This window comes from Patella vulgata, chromosome 7 (assembly GCF_932274485.2).
Source record: "Patella vulgata chromosome 7, xgPatVulg1.2, whole genome shotgun sequence".
Classification (NCBI taxonomy): domain Eukaryota; kingdom Metazoa; phylum Mollusca; class Gastropoda; family Patellidae; genus Patella; species Patella vulgata.
In genome coordinates, this window is record NC_065885.2 from 55,378,251 (window position 1) to 55,391,831 (window position 13,581).

The following is a 13,581-nucleotide window of genomic DNA, read 5'->3' on the forward strand; positions in this document are numbered from 1 at the left end:
TCACAATTTTATTATATACCCAATTGGCCTGTACATAGCAGAATATTGCAGAAAAACTAATTACGTGACACACAAGGCTATCAAGACGGATACAATGTAAACAATATTGTATGAAGACCAACAAGGCTTTCACAGTTTTTAATACCTTAAATCACTGTCCAAAGTTCTAAGGAAGACCCTAGATTAAACGAAGGGCTGTCATGTTGCTGTACTTGGGATAGATTTGATTGAACGGAAAGAATACACACACTCCCTCAAAAGTTCAAGTATCAGAAGCCAATCCAGCAATGGGCAGAGATGGATTTTTTGGGCCATTGCTTCAGGAATATGTCACTGATTGGATTTTGTTACACTGTATAAATCAATAAATTATCATTATCAAATCTGTTTGTATTAACTGTACTGAAGGTGTAATGGTATAGAGACAAATTAATGATTATGATACAGGGCACCATACAGGGGAATATAATCCTCACCAATACACACAGTATTTACTGTTGAACTGTTTACATGTACCACATGAATGCCAGCAGCTTTCGGAAGGATATTTATTAAGGCATAATAATATATTTCATGAACGCCAGTTGCTTTCTCAAGGATATCTAATAGTAAGTGCAGGGGAACTGCACTACAGATAATTTACACAAAACAAATCTACGGACAAGACACAAACTAAGTGAATGGATCCGGGGGGCTAGTCGTAAGCATCCTCTTGCCACTGTACAGTCCGGGGCCTGTAGTGATACAGACTTCACTCATAATTGAAAATATGACCCAGAGAAAACCATTGTGTTATACAATATAGAATTATATATTTCATACCTTATGACCAACAAATCTATATGCTCTCATTTTGGGTTTAAAATTCCACACCATTAAACAGGAATCCATGGACCCAGATGCTGAAATAATTAAATGTCATTTCATATCATAATAAAACTATGCACAAAATATCCATAGATACTAGCATTATTATTTTCATACGGCCAATAACGTAGATTTCACTCATTTAAACTACTCCATACACATAAACCGTAATCACCATCTTTCTTCCTGTTTTCTTTTTCTTAACAAACACTCAAGTATTATCCAAGAAAATGCTTTTTCTTGACTTAATGAAAATTTAAAGATAAAACATAATTTTTAAATATACCTAATTGTGTCATGTTTGGACTAAAGTCCATTCCTGTGACTGTATCTCTATGGCCATTGAAATGCCGCTCCAAGGATGGATCTTCCTATAATTATAAGAAACATAAGCTTTTAGAGTTACTGTACTAATCTACAGAAACATTTCTGTCCTGTAGTAATGGTACCGCAAGCCTTCAAGGAGTTAAAAAAAATATCATTGATGATGCTGTATCCAAACATGATTTTAGCTGTTGGAAAAAAAAGCTAAAAAAAATCATTGGGGTGGGTGGGGGGTGGGGCAGTGCCAGTGTGTTATGGGGGTCAAAGGCGATTTTAAAGTAGGGGGGGAGGGGTCTGAAAATGAATTTCAAAGTTCTTTTTATTTGTGTATTAATTTACTACAAATTTTGGCTTAAATTATATTTAATTTATATCTCTACCAGAATACTTTATAACAAAAAAAGTAATGTTTGAACTATACGGATCCAATCTTTTGATTGTTCTTGTATAATTTTATAAACTAGAGATGTGTTGCTCTAAACTTCTCCATCCCCCTCCCTCCGTGATTAATATTAATAATTCACGACTCTTCGTACATTGACTTTACGAATAGAACGTCTCACAAGTTGGCCTTCCACCTTCCGTTCCAACCATTTCTACTTCCATACATTTTAAAGTCCTTTGTCTAATAGTTTGGTGTCGACGTCTCAATCTACGATCTTAGCCATAACGCGAAAAACTGAAGGCGATTAAGTACACTCATAGATATGGTACCATAGAGCATGGGCGCAGATCCCGGTGGGGACACCGGGACGCATCCCCACCAATATATTTAGTGGTGGGGACATGATGTACTGTGTCCCCACCACTTATTTCCGATGTTTTGCTTACTGTTTATTTTTTGAAATTGAAATCATTCCAGAGCTTTTACTGACATTTCAGAAAGTGTAGAGTTGGTCCCAGGCACTTGAGACCTGGGTCCTTGAAGTTGTACAGCTGCGTCTGATGACCGATTAAAAAATTGCTCTCTGAACTATACTGAGCGCCCTCTGTTCTGCACCACTGACAAGGGGAAACCACGTTGGAAAATCTGGATGAACTTTCTCGACCAATGCAGGGATCGAAAACCCGACCTCCAGCTCCAGGCTAGCGAGCCAGCCTCTTAACCACCTAGCCACCGTGGCTCCCGAATCGTTAGCACGTGCACGCTAAATCATAAGGTCTGTCATTGAGTCAACTGGCGTGGTTTCGATTGCCCGGTTGTACTAGAAATGGTTCCACTACTGATGTCTTCCGCCTTACTCCAGCCACAGTTATAATAAACCAATTCCCATTGAAATAAAGGTGAAGTCTTACTGCATAATTATATGATTTGATGAAACCCAACTGTTACGCGAAATTTGGCGAGATTTCATCTGGCTGGTGACATGCCAGCTTAAACGAAATGTCGCTTTGAAAATGTAGAATGCATAATTACCACAAAAAAAAAAACTGTTCAATAACTATTTTAGTGGTTCAATCTTCACTATGTGTGATAGAATTACTTATTTCAATACAAACTGTAATGATATGTTTTGACACTAATTGTGCGTAAGGAGTGTTAGAGTAGACTGTATCAATTATAGCGTTAAACACAGTTTAACGGTATGACATTTGTAGCTACGGTTGTACATGAAAAGGAGTTGGGTCACCTGTCGAACCTCGTGGGTTTTCTCCGGGTCCTCCAGTTTCCTCACACTGCTAAAGACCCCTACCGTCTACGCGCAAGCGAATTTTAGAAATGAAAATGAACCGTGTGTTACTGTGAGTGTTGGTCTCAAAATGAACTAGTTTGTGTGGAGTGGACTTAAACCTCAACTGTCTCTCTCTCTCTCTATCTCTCTCTCCTTCTCGCTAAAATATCAATTGACAAGACCATCATTGACCAATAAAATAATAATTATAGGCCTAATGATGATATGATTCATTTATCATTTTATGATGATGAATGAATGAAGACTTAATAAAAAAATAAAGTTTTGACCATATTTTGAAGTATTTAACCACACTTTCGTGGGTTATTGTGCACATAAATACATTACCAATGCTGCTGCCATTGTCTTAGAAGCTTGTTAATATTTAAAACATAAAATATAATCTTAAATGCATTAAAACAATTCAAGTTTGGTCTTGTATTGACACTTTCAAATTATTGCGGTATTTTCAACGAACTGCGCATTACGGAAGTACATTATTATTGAGGACGCGTGTCAAAATCATATTTTATTGATAAGCATAAACTTGTGATACAGATAAGGATATGGGAAATATATATCTGTTTCAAAATTTTGAATTCTTGTAATACATTTTTTCAGTTTCTTATATTGGGGGATATCATTACTATAAATCATTTAAAAATAAAACAATGCTTTCTCCCAACAAAGGGAAGTAACTGCTGTTTTCTTGCGAACTGCATCGGAAACGGAATCGCCGGATGCGACTATTTTTAGAACAGTTTGTTTTGGACATCATTGACATTAAATGGTGAAAAGATATCAAAATGACGAGTTCTTTGGCTAGCGAACTCCACAAATTTTGTGGACATTCGCAACGCCTACAAGAGATCTTGGAAGAAACTAAGAAATGTTTTGGTGACATCAACAATTCAGGCCAATATAATGGCAGTAAGTAATTTTTTTTTTTGTTTCTGAACTGAATGAGTTTTGCACTAATCACGGCTATCATGCTATGACGTCTGAAACTGTCAGAAGTAATGTCAGGATATAGTCGTCTTATGTGACATGTTCAGATCTCAATAAATTATATGACTGTCCTTTGTTTTCAATTATAACTCTTTGCAGACTGAGTTGTGAATATCATTGACTGACAATCATTATATCAAATCAATGGCAAAATGGCAATGCTGATAATAAACTTATTATTGAGGGTGTGGTGTTATTTTAGCTACAATAATTTTATAGAATCATAATAATGAATAAGTGTCAAGAATTTTGGTACCATAAGAATGGCACATCATGAGGTCTATCTTACATCATCATTTCAATATTGATTTATATAGAATTAGAAACAATCTATTAAATATTTAACTCAAAATATAGAACTTTGACAGTATAGCAACTTTTTTCATTTTGCCCTTGCTCTATCGAAATACAATCCCTCTCTTAGCCCGGAAATAACACAATTCAATAATCTGTATTTTTTTGTCAATTTTCATGTTAGCTAATTAATTAGAGAATGACTTTGTACTGAGAATGGCATACATTGCATGTACCAGCCAGCATTTCTAATGAAATTAGCGTATATTTAAGATTGGGTCTTTTAAATCTTAGAACTGTTTAGTGTTTTATTAATCCTAGTGTAAATGTAAAGTACCGGTATGTTTTGAAAAATAAGATTATCATAATATAAGCAAATGATCATCATTTTCAATCATCTTTGCAACAAACAAATGGCACTGGCACAATGTGGGACCATGCACCATACATCTGTTCTAGTTGATTAAGCTTACATAATTGATTAAATATTGTGTACCGTAGTGTTTATATATTAGATTAATTATATCAGGAGAATTAACCTGTCAACACTCAACTGCAGACTTAAGATCAATGCTCAATATTGGAAATGTAGGCCCCTATTGTATATGGGGTTCAAAAGGTCAGATTATACCTTGACTACATGTAAATCTAGCTAAATTGACAAGATTTTTTTTTTCTTATCAATTTATTTAAACATGAGCCTAATATACTTGCTTTATAATTTATGGGGGGGGGGGTATTATAAAAGAATGAGGAAAAACATGATGATTCATTATTAATTTGATTTAGTTCTGTGTCACCCGCGTTCAGCAGATAAGAAAAATACAGAGCCTCTAATGAAATATTAGCTTGAAGAATAATTAATAAGATAAACGCCTTTTTATGTAGGTCACAGGGTCAGTCACTGACAGGTAAACAGCCTAGAGTATTAAAAATGTGAAAATGCGAGTTGAACTTTTAGCACTGATAGTGACACTGTATTGATAAAAACAATCCATGTTGCACAATTTATCATTATCAAGATGTAGATGGTAACATAATTCTGATTAGTTACTCAAGTTTTTATATGTAATGATATTAATATGGCACACGATTTAGAAAAATCTTGATTTATTATTGCATTAGTAATATTTTTATGAATTTCAATAACTATATTTAGGCATTTATGCATCTTGTACTTTGTATCAGTAAATGAACTGTATTATTTGCAATCAGACATATCTGAAAAAAAAATCTTTTTGCATGGAAAGTGATGGATAAAGTTCCAATTCTCTATTCCTTTATACACAACTAATTCATGGTCAAAAAAGTGTGTTCTATCGATTTTGTAATGCTACAAATTATGTGTAAATTATTATCTGTATCATAGTACATTCATGTACAGTGTAAAAATCTAAATTGAATAAAAGTTAACAGATACAGTAGGTACTGTATATGTTAAACCAGGATATATCTAAACATACCAACATATACGTACAAAAAATGGTAATAATTTTATAAGATGTACTTGATTGATTATTTCCTCTTTCACCATCCTGTAGTATTTGATGAATGTACTGATTGTGGTTTTACAGTAATAAGATAAAAAAAAAAGCAACAATAATATTTTACATACATTATGCAAGAGCTAAATCTGTCTATTGCAGGTCTTCTTTATCTAAATTATGAATTAGACATTAATTAACCTATCCAGACCATAATCAACTTTCGGTTGCATTGCTAGCCTGCTATCTTTAGTGAATTATGAGCCGATTTACTGTATAACTTTCCTTCACGATTAAATGGATAATCGAGACTATGCTGTTTATCGTACTGACTTTAGTAATGATTATCGAGGCTAGGCGGAAATTTCAATTGCTTAATTCTCGGTTCATAGTGGATCAATTTGAATGAAATTTTCAGCAAATTGCCGTTACATTATGTAGTTTTTATCTATTATAGTGAGAACTGCCAACTCGTTATCAAATCTCCCATAATGTATCTTTAAATCCTGATAATATGCCAAGGGCAATGACAATGAAAGAACTGTTGTATAAGTTGGTTATCCAAAGCTATTAACAGAATTTCTACAAGAATCGTCTATTTCCATCAGTGTACTTCATTTATTAAAATAAAAGTGCAAGAAGACAGTACCACAAATATCAAATATCGATTTACTAGAAATGTTACACTAACGTATGCTAAACAAAACGTAATTTCTAATATCACATCCCCAAACTAATTAAAATTAGGCCATAATTTCACTTGTTTTCTGGGTTTTTTTGGGGGGTGGGGGGGGATTTACATTTAAACTACAGTAATGTTTAACAACATAAAACATTTGGCTTCAATTGAGCAATTGAACTTTCATGAAGCCAGTGAACAGACTCTTGAATAAAATGTTCTGTGGTTCTTTTAAAATAAAGAAAAGCCATACACATTTTGGCAAGCGCATGAAAGAACCTGTTAGAGCTGGAAACCCAGGAAGAATAGGCTGAAATGCTGCTACCTGGTCAAAATTCTCCTAATTTGCATTGTGCAAATGAACATAGAAATTAGAATTACCATAAGTTTCGAAATGGCTGAAGTTTGTATTAATAAAATGTCAGACACTAATGAACTAGTTCCTGACATTTTCTACTAATGCTGTACATGTATTAATAATATCAATAAAAACACAGAAAAAACACAAATTTGTGTCAGATAAAATGACAGGCACCAGAGTGATTGTGCCTGACAAAGTCTGAATTTGTGTCTGACTATGCTTGTGACAGGTGCCTTATTTCCAGGCTTGATTAAAGATACAATAGTAGAGTTTAATAAAGAGTTGGCCATTCTTGCTATAATAATTCAAAAATAGATGATAAATTGCCTGATGATAAAAAAAGAAAAAATTGAAACGTTCAGTCAAATTACTTTATTCTGAACGGAATTGTCACTGTTGGAAGTTTGGTCTAAAAATAGGTATCAACTGTGTTCGTACCGTCTACGAGAATTGCCGATCGTTTGATTGACAGACGATAACTCCACCCACATAATTTCGATTATCAAGTAACATTGTCAATGGCTATGGTACCCTCGCTTGGCAGGCCTTTCGTCATCAGTCACTATTGGAAGTTTGGACTAGAAATAGGTATCAACTGTGTTCGCACTGACTGAGAATTGCCGATCGTTTGATTGACAGACGTTAACTCCACCCACATAATCTCGATTATCAAGTAACATTGTCAATGGCTATGGTACCCTTGCTTGGCAGGCCTTTCGTCATCAGTCACTATTGGAAGTCTGGACTAGAAATAGGTATCAACTGTGTTCGCACTGACTATGAGAATTGCCGATCATTTGATTGACAGATGTTAACTCCACCCACATAATCTCGATTATCAAGTAACATTCTCAATGGCTATGGTAGCCCTGCTTGGCAGGCCTTTCGTCACCACTCTCGGGTAGTGACGTCAGTGACTAACGGTAAACATTAGCATGGTCTGCTATTTATTGATTTAATTTTAAATGAACGACTGTTTAAATCCAAACTGTATCCAAGCCATCCGTGGGTCTACAGAGTTAATTTTGAGCTTGTCGTGTAAACAAAGGCCTAATTAATAATTTCTATAACATCTGAAGCCTAAATAAAGGCTTGCATATGTTTAATGAGACAATAAACCGTTCAGCTATTACATCATATTATTGGCTTTATATTTTCAGCTCAAATTGTCATGGCCGAATTACTTAAAGAAGAAGAAACGGAAGTGTTGTCATTGATTGAAAAACCACAAACAATAGTTGTACTTGGTCAAACACCATACGCCAAATCTAGATTAATCAATGAACTGTTTTCAATGCAAATTCTTCCTCCATTGGATAACAATATTCAATATCGCATGGTGAAATTCAAACATGGAGAAACTCAGACTGTTAGTTTGGCATTACCAGACGACTATGATCTTGTGGATAATCTTGAGGCTTACAATGGCCCCTGGAAAACTATTCCACGTCAAGACCTAGAACTTTATGAATCGAGGAAGGATGACATCGCTAAAGACTCGGCCGTATTAGAGGTATCACTCAATCATCCTCTGCTGAGGTTTGGCACCACGTTGTTGATGTCGTCGTCGAAACATGAGACTGCAGAGGAATGTTTAAAGGGTTGTGTTCAGGACGTTACACCTGTTATAATTTATGGATTTGTAACAGAACAACTTGCTGATAAGGTTTGTATACTGTATGCTACTTTTAATACACTGCATTTTCCTGAAGCAATGGCCCGAGAAATCCCTCTCTGCCCATTGCTGGATTGTCTTCTGATACTTGAGATTTTGGGGGAGTGTGTGTTCTTCCCGTTCAATCAACTCTATCGCAAGTACAGTAACATGACAGGCCTTCGTTTAATCTGCTGGGGTCTTCCCTAAAACTTTGGACAGTGATTTAAGATATTAAAAACTATGAAAGTACAGATGTATTGTTCATCTCAAAACAGTATTGTTTACATTGTATTCGTTTTGATAGCCCCGTTTGTCACACAATTAGTTTTTCTGCAATATTCTGCTATGCACTAGTTAATTGGGCATAATAAAATCGTGAGTCATGACCTAACATTATGTAAACATATTTGGTCCAATTTGGAGCTCTGTTTAAAGCGTAATGATATTGTAATGCAGTTAGCTATTGCTTGTTAAACAGACTATTGACCAGTCATAATTTGGAACAGAAATTTGCTTCCTTTATAGCAGTGTTATGTGGGATTAGGTATAATCAAACAAAACACTGCGAGGAGTATGCCTATAAATTAGACTGATAGACTTCATTGTAACTTTGTTAGGTTTTATTGATACGATGTACATGTATTACTCGCGTTACAGTGAGCCCCTTATAGTACATGTACATGTATATTAGACAGATAGACTTCACTGTAACCTTGTTAGGATCTATTATGATCAACGCTATAGCGAGTCCCCTATGAATTAGACTTTGATAGACTTCTCTGTAACGTTAAGTTCTGTTATAACCCATGCTCATAAGCTTCACTGTAACTTTGTTAGGTTTTGTTATAACCCACACTACAGCCAGTTCCCAATAAATTAGACTTTGATAAACTTCATTGTACAACAAGTTCCATTATAACCTGCTCTACAACAAGTCCCCTATAAATTAGACTTTAATATACTTCACTGTAATAGGTTCTATTATAACCCATGCTCATACATGTACATGTAGGCTTCACTGTTATGTTAAGTTCTGTTATAACCCACATTACAGTGAGTCCCCTATAAATAGACTTCACTGTAATGTTGTTATGTTCTATAACCCACACTCATAGGCTATCACTGTAACATTGTTAAACATGCATTATGCAAGAGGTAAATCTGCTTATTGCAGGTCTTTCTTTAGGCCTGAAATTTGATCTAAATTATTAATTAGACATTAATTAACTTACATGTATCCAGACCATAATGAACTAGATGTCAACACTAGCCCACGATATTGACTGGATTAGAATCCTATATGCTGCTTAACGCTCATTGATAATTAAATCAAAAAATGGATAATCAAGACTATGCTTTTTATCGTACTGACTTTAATAATGATGATCCAGGCTAGGCGGAAATTTCAACCTCTTAATTCTCCGTTCATAGTGGATCAATTTTCAGCAAATTACTTTTACATGTACATTATCTAGTTTTTAACTATTATAGTGAGAACTGCCAACTCTTTATCTAATCTTTTATAATGTATCTTTAATAAGTTTTATTATAATATTTATAACCCGCGCTCATAGGCTATCACTGTACCATTGTTAAGTTCACTGTAAAACATTAAGTTCTATTATAACCTGCGCTACAGCAAGTTCCCTATGAAAATAACTGATAGGCTTCACTGTAATGCTGTTAGGTTCCTCTGATATAACCTACATGTAATAATAGTAAGTAAAAAAGAAAAATTATTAAAAAATAAGAAATACAACACCAAATCAACGATATTATTAACATGCTCTTTAACAGAGTTCTTCATGAAGAAAATGACAATGAAAATAAAAGTCAAGCAAAATGGTATAATCATGATCATTTTTCAAATGTTAAGAAATACAGAAGAAGGACAACCCAGTCCATAACGTCTAACAATAAATTTGTTTAACACTACTTAGGAGTTCGTCTATCTTCTCTGGTTATAGGAGCTGCTTCTCTACTTAAATAGATTCTGTAAGGAAAAGAGGGGTTGAATGGCCAAATGGTTAGCGCATGCGCAATGTATCATAAGGTCTTTCATTTTTTCAACAGGCTTGGTTTCAATTCCCCGGTTGTATGTGACAAGGAGTAGGGTCGCCTGTCAAACCTCGTGGGTTTTCTCGGGGTTCTCCCACTGCTAAATTCCCCTAAGCTCAAGCAAATTATTTAGATAAAATTGAACGATATGTTAGTCCCGAAATGACCTAGTTTGTGTCGAGTGGATGTTAAACCCCATTTCCCTCCCTCCCTATATAAGGGAAAAAAAAAATAGAACCAATGATACATGTACGGTTTCATTTGAGCTCACATGCACGGGAACAAGGCTAAACCATGCATCAGGTTAAACCACGTCACCAGATGAACATCCATTCTTATAGATTGTCAATTTGCTTATTCATGGTACATACTACATGTACTTCATCGATCATTGTTTTCCTATTATTACTTATGTTACAGGATTAAGTCATTTAGATACATTGTCCTGTATCTTGTTGATAACCTAAATATAGTATTAGTATTAATACCTTTATAAAGGTTTGTGTTAATTTCCTGTTAAAGTTGCTTTACACCTAAACAAGACCAAATTAGTGCCATTGTCATCCCCGCCCCCACTTCAAGGTGTATTCAGTATTAGTCATCATGTCTATTATTAGTATTATTAATATTTCCCTTTTATTTTTATTTCCTACTAATAATTTTAAATTATGTTAATTCCTAACTTTCCCCATCTCATAGAGGTGGGTTTTACTGTCTAAATTCAAGCAAGATATCCCCATCTTTGGTGGATATTGAATGAGTAACAAAAAATTCATGGTTATTAACTGCAAAAGTCTTTTTTTTCATAAACCACAATCTGAATAATAGGAATTAGATCATGACCCACTTAATCCTTATCTGTACTTTTAACGATTGAGAAGGGTTGTGCAAAAAAAAATTGCCATAGAACGTCATAAGCATGGTCGATCTTGATTGAAAACTTTCTCTAACTCAGTATCACCCAAAGTCTTCGACACTGAAAACACAAATTATTTGTCTATTTAAATCAACATTGATGTTGTGATCTTACCGGGAAAAGATGGGCTTCTGATATACAATATTTAAGAAAAAAACAGTGACATCATATTCTTATCTGGAGAGTCTGCGCAATAAATACTATCGGTGTAGACTGGAATAACCAGACACTAGAGATTGTAATTCGATTCAGACTTATGGCGTGTTTCGCTGAACATAACTTATTTGAAATTAGAGTAAAAACGGAAACGATTGAATGTAAATCAGTTTATATACATTCATATTACATTATTATGCGTTGCTACCCATTTCTAGCGATTTAGCTCCTTTATTAAATATGTAATATAAAATTTTGTTCACAATTTAGATCTTTAAATATACATTGCCGCGAAAGTATTTATGTGTGGAGTGGACTTTAAAGCCCATTTCTCTCTCTCTCTCTCTCTCTCTCTCTCTCTCACAATAAAAGTAGGGTAAATTTGTTACATGTTTATATGGAACATATAGACATCCAATCGTACTAGAAAAATACTGGATTACCGAAAAACAACAACAAATGTCAATGGTGTATCAGGTAAATGATCTAGACTACAATACATCGAGGCATTATTCATTTTGTGTATGTCAATAAATGTTAATAAAGATACTGTATAGATATACTAATATACTGTATGCATAATGTACATATCATTAGACTTTAGCAAGTCCTTTCTTATCATCGTGAAAGTCATTTGGTTTGATTTAGGGGCCATGTTTAGTAAGACAAACATGCAGGTCCACCTCAGAACAAAATGAAATATAATATGCTTGTTATAGAGTTTCAAACAGGCAACAGATCGTAAACAATGACCGCGGTAGCAGACATAATCTGCACTGAACTGAAGCAAAATATATTATTAATAGTTTTCTTGAAAATAAATTTAATGCATATTAGCTAAAAAAAAAAGACTAAAAGGCTAACTAGTGTCTTTCAATTATTTTCATGGTCTGTTTCCTTAAGAAGTATAGTAGATAAGAGATTATATACATGTGGGTGTGTTATACAGTGTGGAATAAACATAGGTTTATCAAACTAGTATAAAATATATGTTTATTGTGTTTGAATAGTATAGTATAAGTGTTTGATGAGACTGTACAGTGGGTGAACATTACCCTCTAGGTTACTAAAAATTAAATAAAGCTAAGAAATATCCGTCAAACTGGTTTAGCAATTAATAATGAATGTATTTAATAAGTCTTGGTTAGAATACTAGATTCTTAAACATTTTGATGAATTTATTAATAATATTCTGTAAGCTTTTCGATTGGACTATTACATGTGCATGTACATGTATTTGTAATAAAACTGAACCATATGATCTAGTTTGTGTTGAGTGGATGTTAAATCCCATTCTCTTGCTCTTTCTACATGTATATATTTCTTCATGTTTTTTTCCGACGTGGTTTCTACTTGTCAGTGATGCAGGACGGAGGGCCTGACAAGGACAGCTGTCTAGTCCTTTGGATGAGACGAAAAACCAAGGTCCCGCGTAAACATTGGAATGCACGTAAAAGATCCCTTGGCAGTTGGAATTCGATATAAGAGTAGGCGATAGTGCCTCTGCCCGGGCAAAATTTTCCTCATAGCACACTGTATGGCGTATGCCCGCCTTCATGAGCCCAGTATAGGAGCAGAACAGTAGGGCGTTAAACCCCATTTCATTTCATTTCATTTCTTCATGTTTTTGGTATTTTAATTTGCCTGCTTAAACCCTCTTTGTACAATGGATACCCAGTGAATCGGATCATGTAGATGTAGAGATGAGTTTATTTTGGAGAGAGAGAGAGAGAGAGAAATGGGGTTTAACATCCACTCGAACAAACTAGGTCATGATTTAATTTTATTTCAATAATTCGCTTGTGATAGGGGTCTTTAGCAGTGGGAGGAAACCATTCAGCCATCAAACCCCCCTTATTTTGGAGAATTTATACCATTTTATATGCACTATATACATGTAGGATGTAGATTACTTCCGCATGATTTCCAGTTGTAACAACATACATGTAGAGTACTCACATATAGTAGCAGTCATGAGATAATTTATTCACATGATAAGTGTTAGTGAGGTTACACCCATATTTATACATATAGAAATATTGTTTATATATCAAGTATTCTTGATTAATTATCAACAGATTTAGAGGGCTTTGATGGCCGAATG

At 34.5% G+C, this 13,581-nt stretch overlaps 2 protein-coding genes across 5 annotated transcripts in view; one reads left to right on the top strand and one right to left on the bottom strand.

The window, feature by feature from the left end:
- Positions 1-3,346, bottom strand: part of LOC126826810 (POC1 centriolar protein homolog A) — a 29,069-nt gene extending 25,723 nt beyond the window's left edge. For all 4 annotated transcript variants that reach the window (XM_050555909.2, XM_050555907.2, XM_050555908.2 and 1 more), the window contains exons 1-3: positions 3,213-3,346; positions 1,154-1,238; positions 823-902 (exon numbers count right to left, since the gene is read on the bottom strand). In XM_050555909.2, coding sequence (XP_050411866.1) covers positions 823-902; positions 1,154-1,238; positions 3,213-3,227 — 180 coding nt within the window. In that variant the 5' untranslated portion in view covers positions 3,228-3,346. The remainder of the gene's footprint in view (positions 1-822; positions 903-1,153; positions 1,239-3,212) is intronic.
- Positions 3,347-3,614: 268 nt separating this feature from the next.
- LOC126826799 (dual serine/threonine and tyrosine protein kinase) overlaps positions 3,615-13,581 on the top strand; it is a 32,557-nt gene continuing 22,590 nt past the window's right edge. The window contains exons 1-2 of the mRNA XM_050555884.1: positions 3,615-3,794; positions 7,851-8,356. Of these exons, the coding sequence (XP_050411841.1) occupies positions 3,671-3,794; positions 7,851-8,356 (630 nt within the window). The 5' untranslated portion in view covers positions 3,615-3,670. The remainder of the gene's footprint in view (positions 3,795-7,850; positions 8,357-13,581) is intronic.